The sequence below is a fragment of the Balearica regulorum genome, chromosome 5 (assembly GCF_011004875.1).
Source record: "Balearica regulorum gibbericeps isolate bBalReg1 chromosome 5, bBalReg1.pri, whole genome shotgun sequence".
Lineage (NCBI taxonomy): Eukaryota > Metazoa > Chordata > Aves > Gruiformes > Gruidae > Balearica > Balearica regulorum.
In genome coordinates this window covers 18,548,243-18,574,900 of record NC_046188.1, presented here as the reverse complement: position 1 = coordinate 18,574,900, position 26,658 = coordinate 18,548,243, and the positions used below count along the sequence as shown (strand labels likewise).

Here is a 26,658-nt window from a genome sequence, read left to right as displayed (position 1 = left end):
CTTCGGAAGAGACGGATGACAAAAATAATACAACACTGCAGTAAAGCGCCCATCATATTAAACAAATAACAGGTGGTGACTAAAAATGCATTTTTAATGAGCACCTCTTTATAAATGCACACAATGCAAAGTGGTTTCCACTGCTTTGTAACATACCACTCCTCACTGTGGATTAAAAATATCTCAGTTATAGAGCTAGATGTATGAGCTCTTTACTTTCTCTTTGGATATCTCATGGAAATTTTTTTTTTATTTTTAAAAAGAGCAGCCAAACAACATGAACTTTAATTTCTGAACTCTTAATACTCACAGATTAACACTAACCTTTTTCACTAGGTAAATTTGTAATTAAATATTCTGCCTCGTCAAATGTGCTGTTCTTCACATGTATACAATTAGCTGAGGAAGAAGGCATTCCAGTGGTTAATGCAGAAGACAGGGAATTCCTGGGTCCAGACAGGCATGAAACACAGATCCACAGCCGTTCTTCAAAGTGAATTACTGCGTTCCCAAGCTCTTCCCAAACCAGTCTGCATGAAATCCAGTGGCGAAGAATGAGACACTACTCCATAGCAGTAGGTGCTCCTATACGATGAGGTATTAAAACATCCTAAGAACCATTTCACAAGGATTACTTATCCAACTGAGAGAAAGCTAGAGAAATTACTATAGAAAACAGTTATCCAAGATATTTAGAAAGCAAGACTGGTTTAAATAGACTGCTTATGAAACTGGAAGAAGTCTCAGAAAGAAATCTCAGGCAGTTAATACAATGAGGAAGTGAGACTTGCACTATTACAGCTACAGCATAATAAAGTATGTTCAGCTAAACCTGTACCTGTTCTGTCTCAGCAGAAAAGCCATATTATCTCAAGGACTGTGGCAACAGTTTAAGCGGTTACTCAAGTCTGAATCTTCTTCCATGAAAGTCAGTGTTACAGAACATGAAAATAAATGTATTCCTCCTCTCTCAAGTGCGGCTGTCTTGTTAATCTCAAAAATGACATATTCCTCATATATCAGTCACCACTTTAAAGCCCTGATTCATACAGAGAGACTTAGGAGCACACAGCAGGTTATTACTTCAGCAGGTTGCTTACTTCTACTAAGCATAATACTCCTTGTAATTCTTAACTGCTTTCCTCCCCGAGGGCATACAGCATACGTCTTGGGAACTGGAACAGACTTGCTCTGAATATCAAAGGAAAATTAATGACTTGTCATTAAAAAAGGTGAGAGGTAGTAGTTAAACTCCACCCTCTTCTAGTTGGTTCCTTAAAAGGACAAAAATGTTATTTTTCTCTGTTTAATAATTGTTTATTATTTGTTTAATAATAAACAAAAAAAGCTTGTCCCTGCAAACAGAAATTATTTTAGGCTGCTGCTTATTTAATATCATATTAGTCAGCCTGGTTGCTCTGTTAAGCACAAACTTCGATGGCTTCCCAAGTGCCAGGAAACCAGTTCACTCCATTCATAATTTCTCTTTGATTCAGCAGCAGCGTCTGCCAAAGATGCAGAACTCAAAAGGGTCTGTATCACACAGAGGGGATGATGATTAAACAAACTGGGAGTACTTGAACTGACACAATCTCCCTCCCTCTCCATCCTCACAATAGTAAGTGCAGTGAACAGATCTCAGTGTTAAGAGCCAAATTCTGCCTTTTTATGAACTTCCCCGAGGCCTTGAGATTTGCATCACAGAGTACAAAAATCTTTCACATCCTTTCCTAATTTAAGACTAGCAGGAAGAGCTCAGAATACCCTTCTAGTAGACTTTTCAGAGCACCCAGCAAAAAGCACTGCACTGTAATTCCAGCATGGCATTTGAACGCTTCTTTGCGCATACAGAGTAATTAAATCACATGTATTATGCTAGCCAGCTAGATACCGACAGTATATATTAAGATAAACTCTGAGCCTTATTATGCTAGTGCATGTGGGGAGGAGCTGCCTTGCTGAAGCAGCTGACCATGACTGCAGTTGCCAACTGCCATACCTGAGGGGGAAAAAAAAAAAAAAAAAGATAGCTTCTGTCACTGTGGATGGCCCTATCACCTGTAGGAATTCAAGCCGTTAAGCACAAGAGAAAGTCTATTTAATGGGAGCTTCCTTCTGCATTGTAGAGCAGCAAGACTCCAGAACAGCTAGCAAACACCCCTCCACAAAGCCCTGGTCTCTTGAGGCAATATAGGTAGAAGTGTTCACAAGGGAATACATTCAAGCTGAGTTTACTGTATCTGATGAGGGGGTCACCACTCCTGATGGATTCTGTCATATGCCCTACACAGTGTGAACTGACTTGGAAATGCTTTATGCCCACCACAGTCGCAACATATCCTGAGAGATGGGGAGAACCATTTCTTAGAGCCCAGCGCCCATTTGACAGAAGGCTTGTGCTGCAAGTTTTGGAAATTTGGGAAGCTGTACCTTTCAGTTCATATGGATTCATGCTTTAGGTAAGTCAAAGTCACAGTCAGAATCAACAAATCTACCTGGCAATAAACCAGAAATTTCAAAGTTGTTCATGCAATAACCGCCATGAACCCAGCAAACGAGACCATATCTCAGGTTTTCCCCTTCTCCCAAGTAAATCTATCAACATCTAGAGTGCAGGTATTCTGGGGTCAAGGCACTCACAGTCTTTTTCTCTGACAACTGCTCCATTTAATTTATTTCATATTCTTAACCTAGTTCATATAAGATGCACAGATGTGCTTTGATATAATTTTTGCTTATTTTGTAAAACTAGTTCTTCCGCTTTTCTTACAAGTGCCCCAAACAAAATATTTCAGGCCAAGTTAAACATTTTACCTGGTGGCTGGGAAGGTAGGAAGGGGAAAGACGTATGTAAAAAAAAAAGTCACAGCCCTAGATGAAAGTAGAATAAGACAACAGTTAAACCAAAATTATCATAGTGCATGAAAGTTTAAAATCCATACTATTTATTCATATCTATTTTTGGTTACTGTAGAATCAAACTGATGTTTGCAATATTAAACTCCTGTTGCATTAAACACCTCGGAAACATCTTACACCTGAACTGGCTAATACTAGGTATTTAGCAGTTTTGGGGTTTTTTTGCTGTTTCAGCTCTTGTCCTTTTCACTCAAGTGCTCTTCATTATAACTCTTGGCCTAACTTGACAGTACAACGGATCTCCATGGTAAGAAAGGAATATCTCTAGACCTGTCCCTTTCACAATTTGTTGGTAATGTATTAGGAGAGAACCATTCCTTATCATCCCTGAAAAGAAAAAACTGTTGTACATACCCTAGCAGAATAATATTGTGGTCGTCAACCACTCCCCATCATTGGCACCAGCAGACAGAGAAGGTAAGACAGGGAAGCAACTCTCAGGTCACAGCATATACCCACACAGTGCATTTACTCTTACTTAAACAAACAAAAAAAACCAACCAGAAACTAAACAAAACTCCCAAATGCAATGAAACCTATAGTTCAGAAAAGTAGTCTTTGATGTAAGTTTTTGATACAGTTTTGGTGTGGGGTTTTTTTTGGGGGGGGTGGGTTTTTTTGGTTTTTGTTTTTTTGTTTTTTTTGGTTTTTTTTAATATGGCTTTGCCTTGGATAAAAAACACAAGGATTGAGTATTTTCCAGCCTTTTCGCTGCTTACACAGATGTACCTTTCAGCATCATCTCTCTACCAGTTACATCAACAAAAAAAACCCCTCACAAACTGAAAGTGCAACACTATATACTAAAAAAAAGACTGTAAAACAACTTAAATCTAGGGCTAACCCAATGACTTTCTTGGGCACACTGCTCAGAAAGCTGCTTTATAATCTCAGATTCACCTATGCAAAATTATCACACACACAACTGGTAAGCCATAGCCTCTGGTTTCACGGTGCTGCAGAAGTGCATTAAAAACTGCCGTAAAAAAGCTTATTTAAAACAAACGTCCTGAATGCATCTGCTTGTCACCTCCTTTGCATATTAAATATGGTTGGTAGAAGCAGCCAAGACTCCAGTGTATACTAGAGTTTCAAGCTGGGAATTGTATGCTACCTGTTACAGAAAGAAGAACAAATCAGGAATTTGTGTTTTAAGAACCATTCTGCAGCATTTAGCCAACTAAAAATAAGTTATTCTTCACTATTAACTTTCTTGACTTACAGAAGACTTTGAGAAATTAAGATTAATGCAACCTGATGGTAGAGACTTGAATGAGTATCAGGAAAATCAAGGTGATTATAGCATTTTGGTTTTTGTTTCTTTGGGTTTTTTTAAATGTATTTGATACTTAAGGTTATCCCTTTAGAGTGTCAAGAGGTTAAGTCATTGGTTGTAAGTGCATTTCTATTTGTTTATAAGCAAACTGAAGAGAAACTTCAAACAATCTGTCCTTTATAAATGGGTGACAAAGTACAGGCCTGTGTGCTAGAAGAGCAGAGCAGTTCAGACTGTTATAAAAACAACTGCTATTTACTCTCTTACACCAACTCAGGTCTCTCATCCGAGTGCATCTCTCTTACCACTCGAAGCCTCCCAAACCAAGCCTCCAAAGCTAGGTGTCCTGCTAAGCTCAAGACTGGGAAAGCAAGTCAGGATAGGTCCTTCTGCAGGTATTCAAACAGTTGCCATAAACACTGCAAAATCTCTAAGTACTGGTAAAGTGTGATAAATACCTTGACATTGGTAATGGCTGCAATACGCTGTCAAGGAGAAGAGCCAAAACAAACCATGATCTGGCAGACAGCTCTGGTTTCACAATATCCAAGGGTATCAAAGAAAAAATGCTTAAAGACCCTGCCATACAAGATGCTTGGCACCTCAAGTTATATCAAGTCAGTGCCTCTTAAAATCAGGTCCTATGCCACACAAAGAAAGTGCAATCTAAGTTAACTGAGATGCTTTAAGAAACAGGAGTCCAAACTGCAGCTGCATCTTAGGGAGACAAGTCTTCAAGTAATAACAAGTGATTTGAAATTTGAATCTCTCAATTGCACAGAATCTGGACCCAGCAATTTATGAAGAGAAAGGGCTAAGTCAAAAAGGGAGATCAAAATCACATTTCCAATCAAGATTTTGGCTCCAGCTACAAAGGAAGTGCATACTGGAAGAAATGCAGGACAGATCAACCAAGTTTGAGAATTAAAACAGAGCACTCTGGTTTAGTTTCTTCTGCATGACTGGAAGCTGGGAGCTAGATTAAGCGCCAGAGCACTCAAGTGTAAGCAAGGCTTCTAATAATGGCAGCTTTTGTGGTCCTCTACTACAGACTCATTCCTTCTGCATGTAAAACTGTAAAGATACATCCACGTGCTGTTCAGATAAGCATTTGCCACAGACCTTGAAAACAAAGACAAAGCCTTCAATACTGACACACAGCTTTTTCATATTCAGGAAAACACAGAACAGCCAGGATAGGTTTGGGGTTTTTTGTTTGGCTGTTGGTGGGTTTGAGATTTTTTTGTCCACTCACTTTTTGAAAGATCAAAATTGAAGAAGTGACCTTGAGACATTTATCACATTAAAAGGCAATGCCTTGTAGTTAAATTGTAGTTCTGCTTTGAAGTAACTACACAGTCTTGAGAGACTCCAAGTAACTCAAACAGGTAACTAGTCAAATTAGAACAGGTTTTTTTGTTCTTTAAAAAAAATAAAATTGAAGCTCACTTTACTTTTAAGGTAACAACTTCTCAAGACTGACTATTTCTTTGGAACTTGCATCCTGACAAATGGGCTTTTTAACAGAGATAGTAGTTCTGCATTTAATATCAAAGCTTAAAAAGAAATTCACCTCCTTCCAGTTTCTAGTGGTAAATGCTTATGCCTCCCATGGGACTTCAGCCACTTAGCTTTACTGTAACACAGCTGCTCCAAAATAAATCAGGCTTTAACCTCAGCACCACCCTCCCCTGTTCTAACACACACTGCGCACCAAACAGGTCTTTCTGCAATACAAATTTGATGCTGCACTCCCTTACAAATACCTTTCCAGTGGATACATTACAGATGGGATCACCATTAAAAAACCCCCACCCAACTCTTTAAAGTGCCACAGGAAATTTATCTTTCTTTTGCTTCTTAACCTTACAGCAAACAACTTAAGATGTTTTTAAAATCAGTTAACATCAGGTAAATAAAGGTGACATTTTCTAGAGGAAGAACACCACCTATTGTTTAAAAATATTAATAACCCACTAAATAATCATTTTCACAGGACAGGAAGATATTTAAATGGAATTAATGCAATATTTTTCCTTTGTTCAAAGGCCATAAGTCTTTCCTACCACCCCCCAACGGAGATGTCTATCACTGTTACCCTGATCACCTAACAACAGTAACAATGTCAGGCTAAGTCTAAAAAACAAATTAAATAAACATCTAGAGACTTTTAATAAAGCTAATTATGAAAGAGAACAGACAGTGACAGCTCCATGGGGGACATTTCAGTCTGATAAGCAGATTTTTATTAAGGCACTTTTACTGGCCATATGAGGATCCAGCAGAATTTAAAGACTTCACTCCCCTTCAGCTCCATCTCTTAATCATAATGGGAAACAGGAGAGGCACCAGCTCACACACAGCTTATATTCAAACAGCTCATCTAAATAGCTATAAAAAAAGTCATTCTGCTTAAAGCACAGTGTACATACATATTAGTTCACTGCTTTATTTGCTCTTTAGAGTTTGTTTTGGATTTTTTTTTAAGCTTTCCTTTTAAAACCCAACATATTTGCAAATGGGAGTTGTATGCATGTATCAATGAGTGACAGCATTTTAATTTCTGTGTATTCATGAGCAAGTGCCTTCCCGAATTTGTGCTGGCATGGAGTCCATATACCATGTGAAGTAAGAAATATACCCTTTCCTGTGGTTTGTCTTCAGCAAAAAAATTAGTCCAATAAAACTTCCTCTTGTCCCCATGTCTGTTGCTTCCTCACGTCCAGAGACACACTTGGAAGGGTAAATCCCATCACTTAACCAGGGTAGATCACTCCACAACTTCCAAGCCCATTTCTTGACCCAAGAGCATTCATACTTGCTTTTAGGAGTACTGAATGTCAACACAAGCTTGAGCAGACCTTTACAATGCAAACCACTTTTTTTTCTTTTCAGAAGTAAATACAGCTCTGCCTTTGGATATGATGTTCTTTCTATCCAAGATCTTCCACACATTTCTGAAATTGACAATCACTCCAAAATGACAGATAAGCACCACTTTAAAACATCTCAAATAGTCTCAGATGAAAACACACTGTGGAAGAATTGCTTAGAGGTCTAATACTAATAAGTCATTAAAAAGAAGCAGTGAGAGTTCATTACAGACCTTTGTAACAACAGCCAATTATAATGCTGTTGAAGTGGAAAGCCTAGGCCAGCTGAGTTAGAGGCACAAAGAGACACCTTTGCTCACTCCGCACCACAGGGTCACAGATGTCACTGGAGCTGACAGGAACAAGCCTTGACACCAAACCTTAATCCAGAGTCAGAGTTGTGTAAGAGCAAGACTGTGGATCGAATCCAGTGTGCCACAATACAGCATGTGACCATATCCTCAATAGAAGCCACACTTTCACAGACGAAAACATGCAAATGAAACAAGAACGTAGATCACCATTTGCTACCTGCCATTAAAAAGCAGAAATTATTTGCTTTGGGAACTGATATGCAATTAGAAGGTTTGCTTTGCAATCATACCTTATACATTTGTGGAATTCATGTTGTCTCTTTAAAGACTTTTTAATGAAAAGGACTAAATAACATGGAATTCTATACAGAAACACAAGCAATAAAGCAATCTAACTTTCATTTATTATCTTTTAGCAAAAAGAAATCTCAAGGCTATTTTCAGCTACAAGAGGCACACAGGCTATTTTCTAACTTACCCAAAATTGGTAGGCTCTATGAAACTTAGTTCCCTCCTCCACAAAATTTCAGGTGACAAAAATGGGACATTTGCCTGAAATCTAGGCACCAGGACTGAACATGGCTGTCTGGTGAGACTGAACAGTGACTTACATCCTAAACCTAATATCCAAGAAAATATATGTAGTAGAGAACTGAAATACGCTGTGGCTTTAGCATTAGTAATCACAGCAATGGTCTAGGAGATTAACACTACATTAAGAAAAGCCACACACACTCTCACATTATCCTTTTTTAAGCCATATAATGGAGACAGTGAATGTGTTCTGTAATTCAGACATCTCAGGAATTGTTTTCAATTAACATGTCAGAGGTTAAGTAAATACCGGTGTGTGGGAATCAAACAGCTATTCCATGCTGTAAAATTTTTACAGGTCACCTCCGTTTGCCTCTATTTTAGGACACTGCTCCTCTCTTTTCTTGGCTCGGTTTCTTCATTCGTCTGCACAATGAATTCACACCCATCTAGCTTATTAAGCAAAACAAAGGCAAGACTACAGAGACACATGCCAGCCTATTCTGACCTTTCCCATATTCCAGCTCTAGGAAATTACAGGCAATAAAGTAGTTTAAAAGCCAACCTATTCTCTTCCATCTGTTTGACGTCACTATATCATTCTGTATTAAAATGCATGTGGAGCCTCAGGGAAAAAAATACATCTCTCTAAGACCAGTCCTTCATTAAACTTCCAGACCTAATTCAATGTATCAGCCGAAATGCATCCCAGAACCACAGCCAGTAATCTCAATCAGGTGGCTGACAGCACACTACTAGCCACCTGAAGTGGTAGCTCTCACCAATGTGGGAACACTTTTAAAACTGAGCTCTGCAGAAACTTATTTCAACTCTGGGAGATAAATGTTTGTCTAGTTCTTCTGGAAATGAGCAAGACAATTCTCACTAAAAAAGCATTAGATAGTCTGGCTGGTAGTGATGAGTCACTGTCTCAGCCTCTTTCTCACCAATATACTTGATAACAGGACCTATAAAGAACCATCATTATCTTTGCAATTCTTAAGTTCGTTACACTTGCAGCAGAATGGTACCACTATTTTCAGGTGAAGGACTAAATCAAAGACTAACATCTCTGCTTCAGCATTTCCCAGAATGTCTGTGCTGAGGTCAGTCATTCCCTTGTCCTGTACCCACCACCACAATAACAAAATGTCTTCACAATACCAAATCTTACATGCAACCGTGATCATGCTACTGCAGAACAGAAAACCTAACTAAGAACATTTTTGTCACTGCAGAACCAAGAAGGCCTCATTAAGCTAAGTACTGCATGAATACATATAGACAGTCTGTGCCTGTAGCAAGTTCAAACTAACTACAGAAGTCAAATGAAGAATAGGAGTGGAAACAAATACAGAGGTAATAAGGTCCTACTCCAGGTTGTGCCAGTGGCAGAATCTCCCAAGTCCTAGTTCACTGCCTTACTGAAACACAGAGTATCTCTACAATAGTACCTTAGTACTTACTTATTCATCATACTAACTGATTTACTGTAGACTTGTGAAAGAGAGAGGCTCAGTGGCTGCTCACCATTGTTTCTTTGTGCAGCTCTAACTTAAGGCCAGGAGAACAAGCATGCTACCTTTAGTAGGTGCAACAATATCTGTACAGAAAAGGGAGAGAACATACACTTAAGAGTGCATGAGATCAGCAAAGTTTTTGAATTAGAAAGAGTTATCTATTGAAGCTTCTGATATCTTGCTCTTGAGAAAGCTGACATTCTCGGTTAATAATCATGGAATTTAAAGCTTAAGGCAAAGAAAGGTTCCCCCTAAGCCAAGTTGCTAAATTAAGATCTCTAGGGAACAGGAATCAAAAGGAAAGCAGTCACTCAGGCATATTGCAGCTTAACACACCAAATGGGCAAGGCTAGCAAAAAACCCTTTAGTTTTATCTAATTTGGTAGGCCATTGTGGGTAGAAACTCTTCCCCTCAAAACAGAGGAATGCTTTTTGGCTTAAGGGTGTGCACACTTATGTGCATTTCTAGCATTCTGGTGTTTACTTTGCTAAGGACTGGGTGACTAGCCCACTAGAACTAGCCTGCCTAGTAGGGAAAGATTTCAACTCACAGAAGAGGACGTTACTACTTCCAGAACTTTATTTATAGCTTGAGTACAGTTGCCAGTCCATAACTTGTGCCCAAATCTGGAGCTCCAAGTTTGAATTCCTCTCTGCAGTCAAGAGCTTTAAACCTGATTCATTGGTTCAACTACAGAAGCAGGAGTTGTTTATTGATCTGGAAGCTCCTGGTATTGCCCTACCGCAGCACCATCACCAAACCGCTCACAGCAACAGCCAAGCTCACAGGCAGCTAACTCCCTTTAATGTGCCTGATAAAAACCCTGCTGCTTGTACTTGTTTTACACAAATACAGAGCAGCCAAGTAAAAGAAGGACACAGGTCTGAAGAAACACACCTTAAAAGTAAGGCATCCTTGCTCACAATTATCTCTGAGCCCAACTAAATGAGTTTAAGTGGGGAGGGTGATATAGTCTCTAAAAATTCAATGAATGGTTTCATCTTTACTCCCCCACACCCTCACTTTAATGGAAGTGCTAAGGATTATGAGTTCCTTACTGAAGCTGCACGAGCCATACAGTCACAACTGGTTTCAGAACTCTCTCTCAATTTTTTTTTTAAATGAAGAGATATTTCCAACCTATTTAGAAATATGAAGCAATCTGCTAGGTATTTAGTGGCCACAACTGCAGGGAATACAGGCAACAAAAATAAAGCTGTGACCACACTGCAGCATTTCTTCCAACAGCATTTCTCATCCACATACTCCAGATGTGGCCATAATACCCATGCAGGGACTAGCCAAGGGATGATCACGTTCTTTTTTTTTTTTTTTCCTTCTTCTCTCCATTAGCCTCAAGTTTTTCATGTAAATAGTAGGAATTTTTGCTTGAGAGTGTATTATATACTGTTGGAGTGATTACTGGCATTTTTTAAGGTTAGGAAACTAGCTGACATAAAACAGATCCTGTCATAAATTTAATTTTTTATAAACTGGTATCAAAGTGATTTTTAGTTCCTTAGAAAAACACTGAACCCAAGTACTGACACCCAAGCAGAGGATGCAAGCAAAGCCACTTCAGGCTTCCCCTGTCAGTCTGCCTTAGGTCTCTTCCAAAACTTTATAAGTATGAGCATGTTCTCCGAGTGTTGCAGATATCAGAGCAGCTGCTCTTACATTGGCACTTCAAGTACAAGAACTTACAGGATTTAAATATCCTCTGCATCCCAGCAAAGGATCAGACCAACACTCTTCAAATTTTCTGGCTTTCTTGTTCCATCATCAGAAGTGACGCAACCAGCAACAATAATAGCTCTTGCACAGGTTACTGCAGCTTAAGTGAGTTTTTTTGGGGTTTTTTGTGATTTTTTTTTTTTTTTTTAACATTGGCAAACTCTGCCAGAAACAGGGAGAGCACCACACCACTATGAAGATAGTTGCCACAGCTTTTTGGAAAAGCAGCACAAGGCCCCGGGGGAATTAAGGCCATAACAACTCATTGTCAACAAGAGTGCTTTTTTTAGGGAAGCCAAACATCACTCAGTTTTGCAGTACTCACACCTGAACTATTTTCAAGCCAATTTAATTGGACCAGTAGATAACCCTTAGTGCAGCTCACAACAACAGTATTTCAAAGCGAAGGTAGAGCTCAGGAATAGCAAGATAAAATTATCTGTGTTGCACTGGGCTAGCCAGTGTCAGCTTAAGGACCAACATTCCCAACTATGTTATCAACACAAGGCAGCAGATGACAGCTAGAGATCAATCTGTTCATATATACTGGTTAGCTGTAGTATGTGGTAAAGACTTCACCCTTGGACCAGGATGCACAACACACACCAGTGAGAAGTAGATGAGCATCTCTTCTCCAATACACTCAGTTCTCTATTGACCCCTTTAATCAACATCCTCACTGCAGTTACAGACAGTAACCTGTAACTCTCTGTACTAAAACTATTCCCTACCAAACCATTCCAAACTCCAGTTTAAAGATGGCCAAGTGTTTGAATTCAGTTTTACGTGTCTCTTCTTGGTCGGACTGACACTATGAGCAACGAACACATTCTGCTGTGCTCAGCCCTTTTCCAAGATATGGCACCAATTCCAGAAGTTTTATGACCAGCCGTTTCTCTAGTGAACCAGTGCTGTAACAGTTATTAAATGCAATTAGTGACAGATTCTCTTGAATGCTCATAAAATGCCACAGCAAAATGAGTCATTTGCCTGGTTTCAAAAGAGGGGCCTCTCAAGCCAGTAACAGACTTGCAAAGGTGCAACTGCTGAGGGAAATGCAGAGATGTTGCCTGCTACCACCAGCAACAATTACACACCCAATTAAAAAAAAAACAACCCCAAAGCCTGCAGCAACCAATGTTGTCCCCCTTTTTAAGAGTCTTGACACTATTTTTTTCCTAGTAACCATCAGCAATCCAGTTTTACGCAGCTGAAAATTGCGAGAAGGAACTCGTCAGAAAGTTGTTAATGAACAAATAAATTCAGTTTGCAAACTTCTAAAAATGAGGTTATTTCAGCTGGAAAAAGGCTTTTTCATTGCATTTACTTGTCCTAATTTATGCCTGCTGAAACACAGGCAGAAACTGATCTTTATGGTTCAAATCAAAGCCAAATTCCACCAATAACCGGGCTTGTTCATAGTCATTCCCGGACAGACCCTCAGCCTAAGAGATCAGGAAATCCCTAGCACTGTGCAGAATATCTGGATTCATGCTTCTGGATTAGACCTGTCCTTGTTTTCTGAAGTAATATTATCTGTATTAATGAGAATTTTGCTTTAACAGGGAGATTAGCTATACAGATAAACAAGAAATCTGATATTAGATACAGATATACTAGATAATTGCATAATCTGAAATGTCAACTAGCTTCTGAATATCAGAGTTAATTTTAGTAGCCACTTCTGTCACCCTCCTCAGATACAGTTTACAGTACTATGAATTTACATCATATTCTTGATCACTCCTGCCCAGTGCAGAGAGGGGCAAGGATTCTTTCACACCTACCAACGTCCTTCAATAAGGCATGAGGTGGCATTTTCTTCATTCTAGGAGACCTGGTCTACCAAATTCAGTAACTAAGCCATAAATTTGACTTGGGTCCATTAATTGAAAGGGAATGTTAAATGTCAAGGCCAAGACTGTATTTTTAGAGCTTTGGTCTCTCTTGAGGAAGCAGTAAATTTGTATTTCTATTGTTTGTCAGGAAATTTCCCTCCCATTTCCAGTCTGCAACCAAATTTGATTGTACGTTTTCAGTCATTAAGACATTACCCTCATTTTTAACTTAAGCTAATGTATTAATACTACTTCATCAAACAATGCCCACAACTTCAACCTATTTAAAACCATCTCTAACATTCAGGAGAGATCTAACAATATTTAACATATTCCAAAGCATCCATTTGGTTGCATGTTGGGAAAAAAACTAGTAAAAACTACTTAAATCCTAAAATACAAGAAACCCTCCAAACATCTAACAGACACTAGTAGAGATACAACATTATTCTCTGCATCAATCACGCTTAGAACTTGGTTACAGCATGGATGACCTTAACTTCTCCCAGACTGTGGAGAGTTGAAGGCTGCATGCCACCACATGAAAGGGAATCTCAGACTGGCATTGAAACCTTGGATTTGCCCTGAAGATTTGACTGTGACAAGGACAGATAAGTTTCTTCATATAATGTTATCATCACCAAAAAAAAAAAGTGACTTTATTTTAAACTTTGTTGTAATTACAGATTTCAGGAGCAAATGCAAAGACTGATCAGCTCTCACGACTGCTTTGTTTACATACAGTATATATAGTCTTCAGGCAGCAAGATTCATAATACTTAATTTCTGGACTACAACAGGAATATCACTGTTATGCTTGCTACTGCAAGCCTCAACTACTGTTTCCCATTGAAAACTCTGTATCTTAATCTGTTTTAGTTGTTGCAAGCTTTATTGGATTATGATTATGCAGTTCAACAGCTAGGTCAACAAGACACCAAGCAACATATCACACGATTCTGAATCACTTTTCTTTTTTCCTGAATCTGATCTCTCTTCAGCTACTCTTAAAAAGAGGTCAGATTATCAACTCCAAGATAAAGAACTCACATGAATAAAAAGCTTTAGAGTTTCAAAACCTGAAGGACCTGATTCTCAGACTGTAAATCTTATGGGGGTGAAGAGAGAGGGAGAAAGACTAGTCCTGTCCCCGTCCTTAAACGTGGTCCTTTCCATATACTTTTACACTGTTCAGTGAGTAACAGAGAAACAAAAAACCCTTCAGCCTCTAGTTATGACCAAATGGAATTTCCCCTTAGAAATCACAAGTCTCAGGAATGACATCACATTGCATCAGCATCTCCACTTCTCAACAATCAAGACACAAGTCAGCTATCTTCAGAAATACATGACACTCTCCTACATCATCTCAAACCCAAGTTACACACTTCATTTTTCTAGCAGGCTGCTGAAACTCGTACATCCAACCCTATCTGACTTGCTCCACAAGTTCCCCCCCTCCCCCCGCCCCATTAGGCTCCCTAATCAAGTCCAGAAGCAGAGTAGTGGCAATAACACGGAATAGCAGTAGGCAAGCTCTAGAAGAGAACAGCATCAAAAGACACTACTGTAGTTAAGCATTACAACTCTTCTATATTTTGAAGACAAACCCAATACAGAGCCTCTTCTATATGTACATAAAGAAGAAATGTCCAGGATGAGTACACCAACACCAACTCCTACAGTTTAGTTGTTCTGTCCATAATATGATTAAGACACATATGCAGAGGAGCATTTTAACAGCCCTCAGTGGTTTCAGCCTGGTTTATACTACACAGCATTCAAATCTGGCAAGAGATGTGTAAAAGGAAACAGTAGAACAGTTACCCCTCTCACTGAGGAGTCTAAATATGCACAACAGTTTGTATACACAAATTCTATTTAGAGTAACTGAATTCACTCCTGTGGCTTTCCAGCAGCACCCAACATGTATTTAAGTCTGCAAAAGTGCTCAGCTGTCACCACTCTGGTTTTAGGGGAGCACTGTTACAGCAGAGGAACACTGACGGTCAATTCAAGGATGTCGCCCAAGTAGTGGACTATTTGTGAGAATTTGCAGTCATTCCTGCGCTTAAGTCTCTTAGAGAAGGAGTTCAGAACAAACAACTGCTTGAACACCTAAAAAACAGGTAGACAGCATAAGACGACTACCTTCAAGATAAGCACAAATTTATTTTTCCTAATTAATTGTATATCAATTTGAGGTTTATATTCTAGCATTAAAGACATTTCTTCATAATGATTTGCTGGCAGCCCCTTTAAGAGAAGGTTACTTGTTTTAAACAAGTTTTACACCCAAAAACATTAATCCAATTTCAGCAAACCCCTTCACATATACATCCCACAACCCCACCACAAAAGAGCCTTTTTACTACATGTATCTCCAAGTACTATGACAGCCTTAGAACACAGTTTCTTCTTTAAAAAAAAAAGAGGGGGGCAGGGAAGCAACCTCTGGCCATGAGGGAGAGAGAAGGTAGCCATATTGTCATTTCATAAGGAAAGCATGGCTGAAAGTACTTTTACACAAACACAATTTCCTTTCCATTTCCTGAGCAAGCTTCTTTTTGAGCCACCAGCCCCTGCACTAGAGGAAACATTATAGCAATCACCACAGATCAATGAGCAGAAAGCAGAAATCTCACCTGATAGTAAGTCTTAATGTTTCTGACTAAGATGGTCAGGTTTTGAACCCGAAGATAGGTGTCATTATTTACATGCTTGTTGACGCGTTGGTTTGTTGGTCGAGGATCTCTATTAAAAGAGGAAAAAGAAAATAAAGCATTAGTAGTTTATTCAGTGGTAAGACTAGCATCTCAATAATACACCAATAGGAAAACCTTTAAAAATTCACTCATTAAATGTGCTGACATAATTATACAGGATACGTGTACGTTAGTTAATGATAGAATAAGCTCATTACATTTGCACCTATGTATAACTTGGAAATCTTCCTGCACACCACAAAGTAACCTACTTTAGGTTAACCCACACAGCAATTCAGGGAAGCTTCCCTCCTTATTTGTATTTCCCAAAAGCAAAGAGCATATTTAGTTTGTGCACACTAGATCAAAGTAGTCTCTGATAATAAGGGGTTTATCTTATTTAAATAAAGGGAAGCCTAGGAAAGACTACCATGCCTGCCTTGGCTTTGGAGTTTTATGACAAGAAGAGGGTGTTAATACTTGGTCAGTGATCACTGTGCAAACTGCAAAACCCAGATGTGGGTTCACTGAAGGGAAAAAGGAGCACTGCACTTTTATTATACCCACATCATCTAACTACATCTCTCTCACATACCCATCGTGTCACAAAAAACAGCTCTAGTGGGGTCTAATTCGACTGGGCTTCAAAATATGAACAAAAAATATAAACATAGGTGAGATACAAGCAAGACAGGAAAAAAGTTGGTGGAAAGATTTTAGGGATAGAAGCCTAAAGTTTTTGTTTGATTTTAAAGGAAGCAAATCAAAGCTGTACCTGAAGCAATTTTATTTCTAAAATAAAAAACACAGGGGAAAAAGCTGCAAATAATTCAATATGAACTTGCACCTTCAAATTCTCTGTGTGCATATGCTGCAAGAAAAAGGAACCTGAAAACCTTTTTCTGCCAATAGCATAGATCAAAGCCTTGTGTTTCCCCTCTAATAAAGACTCTTATCAGCAAACTCCTACACAATCCAAACACCTGCCTCCCAGAGCTCTGCTTTGCCTGTTAATTAAGCCATTCACAGCTCTTCCAGGGCCAAATATTGAACTCGGGCATTGACAAGGAAATAAAAGAGGAACTGATCCAATATTTATTTTTTAAAATATATCTGCCAAAGTTTACATTATGTCAAGGCACTTTTTCTTTTTTTTTTTTTTTAAATGCACAACAATCCCAAAACACCTCTCTAGTGAAAGCCCCACTATGTGTATAAATATGACAGAATACATAGATATTCCAGAGAGGAGAGAATACTGCCTTGGCATCAGATAACATCAGACACAGTATTTACATAGCAAGGCTCAAGCAAACTGAAGTACAGATGGCCAAAACTGGCACTGAGGTAAACTAGTAAGACCCTACACAGCTTTTACAGCAGCAAAGGATTTTGTATGCTGACTGGCACTGTAATAAATTACGAAAAAAAAAAAGCAAACAAAGGCAACCGTAAGAAGCTTTTAAAGTGAAATCTGCAATAAGTATTCCATTTTACTGATGCTTAGATACATGAGTGCAGAAGCCATACCCATACACAGTTTGACAGTATGTGTCTTCAGCAATACAGCAAGTTGGAGAAGTGTAAATGGTACCTGTGCTTGAATTCAAGTACTTGCCTTCAGTACACTCTGAGCAGACGCTGGATGCTTAGCCTTTCTAGGTGAGATTGCGACAACGAACCAGGAAGGTAGAGGAACATACATTAAAGAGAAGCTGGCCAAACAGAAGGGTCAGCCTACAGTTCTCATTTCCACATGAAAACTCACATAGGCAGCACGCTGCCATGCCACTGTCTGGCAGTGACCCAGGTCTACAGCCAGGGAGAAAAAGCTTGGACTGTGTAGTGGAGCAATACTTCACAACCCTTTCCCAAACAGCACAAAACAGGGCAAAAATCCACAAAACACACCCCCTGGCCACAGCAAAGGAGAGGTAATTTCTTCACCAGCTGCAGGCAGTGTAACTGCAGGACTTGGATGAGGTTTTCAAGAGTACGTAAGACGCAGAACTCCTCCTCCTTCCAAGACAAGACCTGCTCATCTTTTGGCACAGTGGAGCTAGCAGTCTGTTACAAGAACATAAGCACTGGCAGGACTGGGGCCCTTGGAAGCAATTCTGGACCTTTTATCCTATCATCTTCATTAAGGGTAATTGATTGCCCCAAGAGCCCTTAATGCCACTGACCTCAGGGTCCTCTTAACCTGAAGCCAAGCCACAGCACAGTGTCACTCTGGCAGTCCTGCCTTCTCCTCCTCAAAGAAGGAAGTTAAAAGCTTTTCTGAAAACAGAATGTAGCTTGAAAAAAATGACAGTTTGGATTTCTGAATACCTTGTACAACCAACTTCACCTAGGATCTCAGCTCAATTGAGAGGACCCTTTGTACAAGAAGTAAAACGCGAGCACAGCCTACACTGTGAATTACCACAGGGCTTACTGTCTCCATAGGGAAGACTAAACAATTCCTTCTCAACAAGCAATATCCCATTTCTTATTGATTTGTTACCATATTTTTTTCTTAATCCTGGATCAGATTAAGCTCAAGTACTGACTACAGCTGTCCTAGCTCCACACCTGAGATCTTGGAAGAGCTGCAGAAAGTTGCTCTTGGAGGCAGCGCGAGGTTCCCAAAAAAATAAGACAGATTTGTTCTTTTCCATTTACCAGATAAGCCCAGTTTTATCCAGCTGAACTGACAAAACATCTTTTGACCTAATAAGCATGGAGATGAACACTTACAAGAATTAAGTGTTTGAGGCATGTGTTTATTGAGAGAGAATATGGTTTGTAGCATTTTTCAAACATTTTGTGTGTCAGACCTCCTCTGGAATAATCATGTTGTGTTACGTGAGGTCAGCTGGATCCGTCCTGCTGCTGCTGCCTCGTCCACGTCACTCACCCAGCTCCTGAGACATCTCGGGGGACACGGAAGGGACGAGATGAAGGAGCAGCAAACGTGCCTCCTGCTGCAGGAGCAGACCCAGACCCACCCGCTGCCTCCTCCCCAAAGGGGAGCAAAGAACGGCCCAGTGGCGGGGGAATGGGGCAACCCCCGGGACCAAGCAGGCCTGAGGCTGCCTGCGCTCAGGGAGGAGCGAGCTGCTACAACACCCACAGCCACATGTCCTCACCCATCTCAAGAGAGGTGAAAGAAAAAGGCTAAAAACCTAGAGAGATCGAGGTACTCGCAACACTACAACCCAAACAGCCTGATCTACAGCAGGGAATAGCAGGAAGAGGAAGCAGAGTCCTCAAGGAAAAAAGGCACCTGAGTAAAATTACACTGTAAGAGGCAAATTCTGTGTTTAAAGACATTTCTACCCTAAAGAAAACAGAGCTGTTGGTACCATACTCTGCACATTATAGCACCTGTTTCGTTGGTGGAACTTGCTTATGAAGAATTTTACAGAAAGAAACTCTTTCCAAGAATCATATTGAAAATTAAAAAGATTTTTTTGTAACACCAAGTAACCCAAACAAATTTCTGTCTGAATGTATCTGAAAAAAAAAAAAAAAAAATCACTAAACACAATCTCAATGAGATACTTTTCAGTCCCTTGATGTTTAGTCTTTCCCTTACACGCAAATAATATGAAAACTACAATTCTCTTTTTTTTAAAAGCCACCTAACTCCTCCAGATCAAAAGTTATCTACATAAGACTGAGGCAGTGTGACTAAGGGAGGTACTTTGCAAACCTGTAAAAAACACCAAAGCCAAATAAACAGAAGTCTTAAACCTCACTATATACCCAAACATTTTAAAGTTGTCCTCCAGTCTGTACACCTTCATGACTCTTACAGGAGCACAGAGGAAAGGAAGGGCCAGGAGACAGAGGCCAAGTGACAAGTTCAGCAGGCATGGGGCCGGCAGCACAAGTGCTTGAAGATGTAACCCCTTAAGCCACCAATTAATAAAATAAAAGTAGCAAAGAAAATAATTTCATTTTCAAAATTCAAAATGACAATCCCATTTGAGCAATTTCTGACAAGTAATTTTGATGAGTACGGGGGAAGCCCACAAGCCAGGCCCAAGGGTTACAGGATGCCAGAAGGAACCGGCTGTCCCCGATGTGCCCAGCATCCCACAGCACTTCGCTCTGCAGGTAACTCACTAACTGAGAATACACCATGCTTCAGCCAGTCTAACTCTCCTATTATCAAGTGGGATGATGCCACTAAGGCTGGCAGGATTTCTAAACTGCCTGGAAAATGGTAGAAAAATGTACCTCTAAATGAGATTTTAAATTGAATGGATGCATATGTAACCTTCCAGTCTTTGTGCCACTTGCTACAAACCACAAGAAGCAGGCACTCAACGTGGCTGTTCCTGTCACATGGTCGAAATTAAAGATGACAGATTGACAGTACCACAAACCATGATAGCTGCGATTAAAATGGAAAAACCTATTATTTTGCATTTTTATTATGCAGTTTTAATACAAATAGCTTTATCAGCTGTATTCCTAATACACATTCCTGTTTGCTAAATGTTCTAACAGAAAAAGCAGAGTCTACTAGCAATTAGAACAGTCAATATGAGAACACTTATGTGCTCATATGCCTGCATGTGTAAACCCCACACTATTTCCCAAATAAAACTTTCTATAAGAAGTTAAACAAGGCAAATATTTGCTTATGCCTGTAGGTATTATGCCACAGCTGCAACTGTAACCCTGAAGGCAGCCTATGCAGTGTCACCACGTGCTAGTTTCATACCAGGAAGTGACGCATAACCATCTGAAAAAAGTTCTTTAAAATTTGTCCACAGAGAAGCTCACTAACCTGATACACATAAATCCACCAGAAACACAGAAGGTCAGAACATGGTAGTTCCACTTTGAAGATTAACAAACATTTTTGTATGCAGAATATTCAGCTGGTACTGCAAGCCTGCAAAAATCAGTATGTCCTTCATGCATATACACTTGGACAGAACACAGGAAGTGAAACCACTCATTTACAGCAAAATGACTTGAGAAAACGTTTGGCTTGATTTAAAATATAAGTGGGGAAACCAAACGCTGCTGTTGGGCTCTTCCTATTAGATTTAGCTCATTAAGCAGCTAGGCACCACTATTGAGAACTAAGCAATCCCCAAGTCTTTTTAAATGGGTTTTGCTTTGTTAGGGATCACCAGCAAAGCCCAACAGCTGGTTACCTACCAACCACGTTGTGGCCAGAATCTGCCTAAGACCAAGCTGGGTTCCCTTCCTCCATCCTTGCACCGTGGCTACATTCAGTGTGCCTGAGCAAGCTCCATTTCATTGAGGGCTGGCATTCCTGAGGGCAGTTCATTTCCAGAGAAGATGGCGCAAAGGCACAGCCCTGCTTTCACCTTCTGTCATGCAGCCAGCAGGGACCTGGCAGGCAGGAAAAGCGATAGATGTCACGTATCTCTCTGGTGACACAGCTGCCTTGCTGATATGAACCCAGCACCTAAAAAACATCGACACCACAACATCAAGGAGTTGGGATCTTCTCCACCCACTTTAAAGTTGCCAGCGAGCATTTGGGCAAAATACAACCTATTACAACAGAAACTGGAGGCTGACTGGACTCGCATCAGCCCAGTCACGCCTCAAACAGCTAAAGCCTTACTTTCACTTAGCAATCTCCACTCAACAGGTATATCTGGATTTCTTCACAGATCCACCTGTATTTTTGGCCATGGATTAAACTTGAAATCTGCTTAGCTGCAGGACAAAAATGTTGTATTTTTAATAATGAAACTCCAGAGAATTTGGCTTTTGAAATCTTCACCAAAAGAAACTTGATCTGCAGTAAAGTACTGCATCACACCTGGTGTTTAGATGCAAGCTCATGTGCCTGTGTTATTTGTGTTCCAGTAAGCAAGAAAGCAGGATATTTAACCTAAAAAAAAAAAAGCAAAATAACACACGAGTGAGGAGACAGCGATCCACATCAGGAGCCCAGCTCTTTCACTCTGCTACCCCATGCACTCTGCCTGCATGTGCATTCAGGCAATCAACGCTATCACAGCACAGCGTTATCAAACTCTAGTTCTATCAAAGGCCCTCATTAATACAATTTCAGCAGGAAGAAATCTCAAGCCAACCACTTGAGGGACCCCACTTCAGGGACCAGGACTTGAAAAACTGATGAGCAAGCATTTAAAAAAAAAAAACCAACCCACAACACATTTATTTTTCTGTTCTGAAAGATTTGTGGGGCAGAAACAAGCCTTGCAAGGCTTTCCTGATTTACAGGCAAGCAGTAATTGCATTGCAAGTTCCAAAGGTTAAGTCAGAAAAAAAGTGAAGTTCATAGTCAGCACCTCTCTCGAGCACCTTGCTGGGTTGCGATACATAAATGCAACCGCAATCCTTCCCAAGTTAAATAGTCTTGGGCTCTCAGTAGAAAGCTCTTGGTTTCAAGCTCCTTAGACACCACCGAAGCACTGCCAAAGCTCCCTAAAAAGGGGGGGGAAAAAGCCCTGATTGTGTATAATGGCACAATTTCCTACTCAACACTGCTTGTGCTTTCCCCACTTTCTGCGACACTGCTGGCAGAAATGGTTTTTTGGAAAAAACAAACTTATTTTCCTGACTGCTTAGGGCAAGAAAACACGCCAGGGCATTTCTCACAAACACGTTATATCAAAGTGTCACTGCGCTCAGCCAGCCTATACGCTTATCTTCTTTATTTCAAAGAGTTCTTATCGTTCACTCCTTGTCCCCAGAGCATTGTTAAGTTGCTCAGCAGACTTTAACAATTTTACTTCTCCTTAGACATATTTCAATGGTCAACTACAAAATATTTAAGTTTGCATACATCACCTGATAAAGTCCTTCTAAAACACATCACGCTTAAGAACGCCACCATCATTCAAAAGCCACATAACTTCAGCCTATCTAATAACAAAATTCAAGAGCAACTAAGTTAATTTTTCTTGTTTTGAAATAGTAAGATTCTTTCACATATTAGATAACAGTGATAGTTTAGTTAGTTAAACCTGCATCAGACTCAACTGCTGCTGTTCCTTGATAGTTTGGTTGGTCATCTCTGTGCCAAACAATGGTCATAAATCAAAATCCAACATCCCACATCTTGGAAAACTACAAGTCTGGATCTGAATGCTCATATTCAAAGCTCTAATTTACAGACAGTTCTCAAAGAGTAATTATGCTTTAAAAAGAGTAATGCTGGAAATTGTTTTCTCTTTAGATCAGGTTTCCATCCCAGCTAACATTTTACACCACTAATTTGTTATCCCCAAATGGGTCAATTGATCTGGATTCTGTTCCGAATCATCCATCTTCACTAAGTTTCAGTTCACAATTTCAGCTGTTAGTAACATCAAACAGGAAGAAAATTTTATTACCTTTTGAGATGGAGCAGCCAGGTACTAGAAGATAACAAAACTTGCTGACTTGAGCGGGTAGGGCATGGATTGTCAGAATATTTTTTTAAGTTACTTTTCAATAATTTCACTTAAAGATTCTAATATGAATTCTTCATTTAAGTGCTTGGAATTGGCCTAACATTGCAAATCACTGGTTGATTTCATTCACTTAAGAGAACGCAGTGCCAAAATTGAGTGATTTCTTAAGTCTCTTTCCCTAAAAGTCAAATACTCCTCCTTTCAAACTCTCTCTCTCTGACACATTCAGAAAATTCAAAAGCAAATACAAAGATGATAGAAAACGGTCAGGACCTGCATGCTACAGACTAGCAACAGGAAAGGATGTGGTTAAAAAAAACGTACAAGCTCTTTCAACAATCCACTTCAACGTTACAGTATTTTCAGTGTTTGCTCTTTTAACGTATTTATAAGTTCCCTCAAGATATACCCTTACAGCACTGCCCGAAAGAGATATCACTGAAGTTGGGGTGGTTTTTTTTCAAATTTATGTATTTAATATCTAAGCTTACACGAGATTAGACACACTTCAGATGAAATCCTCCCAGTAAAGCTTCATATGATAAAATACTTTCATTTCCTTATTTGCACTGCTGCATACCTCCTGTAAAGCATATATGAACAACTAAGAAAAAGTGTGTGTGTGTGGGGGGGGGGGGAAGTAAAAACCACATACTACCCCAAAAATCCTAGAAAAATGTTAAAGTAGATTTTATAGAACTGGCTTAGGGTTTTTTTCCTTTGTTTTTATTAATTTCAAAGAGCAACCAAAAGGAAAAAAACCTGCAATCCCGGTGCTCTCGCCCTACACCCAGTCCTTGCAGCCTGTCCGCTCCCAAAGCTTTCCGACCGAAGCCGTGGATGAAGACGCTGCCCGATTACCGAGCGACCCACCACATCTCTCCCTCCGCAGCCCCGATGCCGCCCGCGGGCGAGGAGCCGAGAGGTGCTCGGCGCTGCCGCCCCTCCGGGCACGCCGGGACCGCTCCACGCGGGGCTACCGTCCATCCCTCCCTCGGGAGCCCACTCACATTTGCAGCATGATTCTGTTCAGGACGACGCCGTCCACCAGGTCCATGTAGACGCCGAGGTTGTCCTCGTCCCCGCTCCCCAGGGCCCCGAAGGTTTTCACCTGCCGGGAGGAAGGACAGCGGGGTTGGGGGGATGGCGGGGAGGGCCCAGCCGCCCCCTCCGTCCCCGCTGGGCCGGGGCCGCCCCGCCGGCAGCCTCCCCGCTCCCCCCGCCCCTGCTCACCCAGGTCACCAAGGGGCTCTGCAGGAAGAGCTCCAGGAGCTCAGAGACGGTCACGTCCATGTCGCCGGAGCCCGGCTGGCGGCGGCGGCGGGAGGCTGCGGGAGCGGGGCCGGCTCACTCAGGAGACAAAGGCGCGGAGCCCATGGCCCGCCGCTCCGCTGCCCGCCGGGCGCTGCCTACAGGGGAAACAATGCGCGGCTCATCGCTCCCCGCCCCCGCGCCGGGGGGAGACGCGGGGCCGCTGGCCGCCGCTCCGGTCCCTCCTCCCGGCAGCAACAGGCTGGTCCTCCTTCGCCGAGCTCGCCCCGCAGCCGCAGGAGGGGCTGCCCCGGGCAGGAGCGAGGAGCGCCAAGAGAGGAGGACGAATGGGGACAGCCGCCCACGGCGAACTCCCCCGAGGCCGGGAGCAGAGGCGCGAAGCTTCCGCTGAAGCAGCTCCGAGAGGCGGCGCAGCCCCTCAGCCCCCCTCCAGCCACCGCCGCGGCGCTACCTGTGGCGGGGCGCGCCCTTGCCCCGGCAATTAGACCCGGGCCGCGGCAGCGCCATGACAGGCACGGCCCGCCGCGAATGAGAGGCGCGGAAAGGTCGGCGCCGGCCAATGGGCAGCGCCCCTGAGCGGCCGCGGGGGAGGGAGGGGCGAGCGGGGGCGGGCCGCGGTGCGAAGCCGGGGCGAGCTGCTTGCGGTTTCTCCGGCGCGCGCTGCCCATCCCGGCTTCGCCCGCCCGTTGCTCCTCCCGGCAGCCCCCGCCCGCGGCCGTCCCGCCTCCCCCCGCCCGCGGCCGTCCCGCCTCCGCGGCACCGAGATCCCTCGGCCGAAAGTTTGCGAGAGGGGAGCCGGCGGCGTCTGTCCGCCCCTCTGCGGCCGGCCACGGCGTGGCGCGCCGCTGCGGAGGCAAGAGGCAGGGGCGGCCCCGCTCCACCCCCCCGCGGCTGCGGCTCGTTTCCTCATTTGAACCGAAGGGATCGCGGAGTCCCGCGGCGAGGTTAGCCCGCGACTTGGGCGGCTTTGGGACCGTGCCGTGGGCCGTTATACCTGCGCACCGCCTGCGCCGGTTGCTGGGACGTGCAAGGCGCTGTGCCCTCCTCTGCTGGGGAACGACGCAAGTGCAGAACGCTAACGCGCAGGTTTAAAGTTTCTGCTTTAAAAAGCACGAAACTACCCATAAAGTAGCAGGCAAGACGAGCTTTTGTAGGGATGCTTCAAAATACGCAGCATAAACCCCTTCTTGCAGCGCAGTAAACCTAAACCGGAAAACTGAGGAAAACGAGAGGCACAACCTGTTGCGTGCACGTTTGAAATAAAACGCAACAAGGTGCAAATGGCGTTCCTCACCGCTGCTTTCCAACTGCGCGACAGCGTTACAGATGTCCTTGTGGGCTAATGGTGCCGAGATTTATGGCGTGAGCTCCTCGTAGAGGGACGCCGTTTGTTCTGGGCTGGTGCAGCTGGAAGCGGTGCAGAACCCCGCCCGCGGCACGGACAGCTGGGGCGGAACAGCTTTGCACCACGGGTGTGAGTCACTGTCCCGCGGGGACAGAATTTATTCTGTCTTTAATTGGGGGGGGGGGGGGGGGGAATCCCAGGTAACCTGGGTTTATTTATCCCAGTGTCAGATTTTGAGGAAAAACAATTTAGTCATAAAGTTGAACCTTTGCGTGCATGGTGTTAGGTAGCGAGGTTTGGTTTTACTAGGATTCATTTGGTTTTGCTGTTTTTCACAGAATGTAGTCTTTTCTCTCTGGTATTTATCAGTCTTTGCATCAGCCACTATTTCTTGTTTGGTCATACTGAACTCTCAAAATATATTTTGGATCTTACAGAGTCGGGCAAACCGTATCTGAATTTCCTTTTATTATTAACCACTTAACCTTCCATACGTGTTTCTGGGAAGGGAGGCGGGTGTATGCGTGTTTGTGTATCGGCTGAGGGAAGGACATCTGTTGTTTTGCCTGAGGGACTTGAGCAGTTTGTAAGCAATCTATTACTAAATGATAGACAGTGGTGCTCCTTGCAGCAGCCTGTTTGTCCCGCTAAGACTGGGTTTAATTATTTGCTTCGTGAAGATCCTTGTTTTAGGCAGCCCTGTACATATAGAGGACCCTGCGGTTTTTGGTAGCATCAGTCACTGATGCATTAGTGAGGTCGGACTTTGTGTTTGCTTCTGATAGACTTTAATAGAGCAGAAAGGGAAGCTCACCAGCATGTCAGAGTAAGAACGCCGCGTCCACCTCCCTCCCTCAGTGCCACTGCAAGGTCCTTGTCCCCAAGTGCCAGCTGAGGGGAAGGTGCCGCCGCTGCAGCGCCCGC

At 42.1% G+C, this 26,658-nt stretch overlaps 1 protein-coding gene across 4 annotated transcripts in view; it reads right to left on the bottom strand.

Moving 5' to 3' along the window:
- CCDC88C (coiled-coil domain containing 88C) overlaps positions 1-24,918 on the bottom strand; it is a 97,064-nt gene extending 72,146 nt beyond the window's left edge. For all 4 annotated transcript variants that reach the window (XM_075753705.1, XM_075753707.1, XM_075753706.1 and 1 more), the window contains exons 1-3: positions 24,351-24,918; positions 24,128-24,228; positions 15,655-15,763 (exon numbers count right to left, since the gene is read on the bottom strand). In XM_075753705.1, coding sequence (XP_075609820.1) covers positions 15,655-15,763; positions 24,128-24,228; positions 24,351-24,410 — 270 coding nt within the window. In that variant the 5' untranslated portion in view covers positions 24,411-24,918. The remainder of the gene's footprint in view (positions 1-15,654; positions 15,764-24,127; positions 24,229-24,350) is intronic.
- Between the last annotated feature and the right edge of the window lie 1,740 nt (positions 24,919-26,658).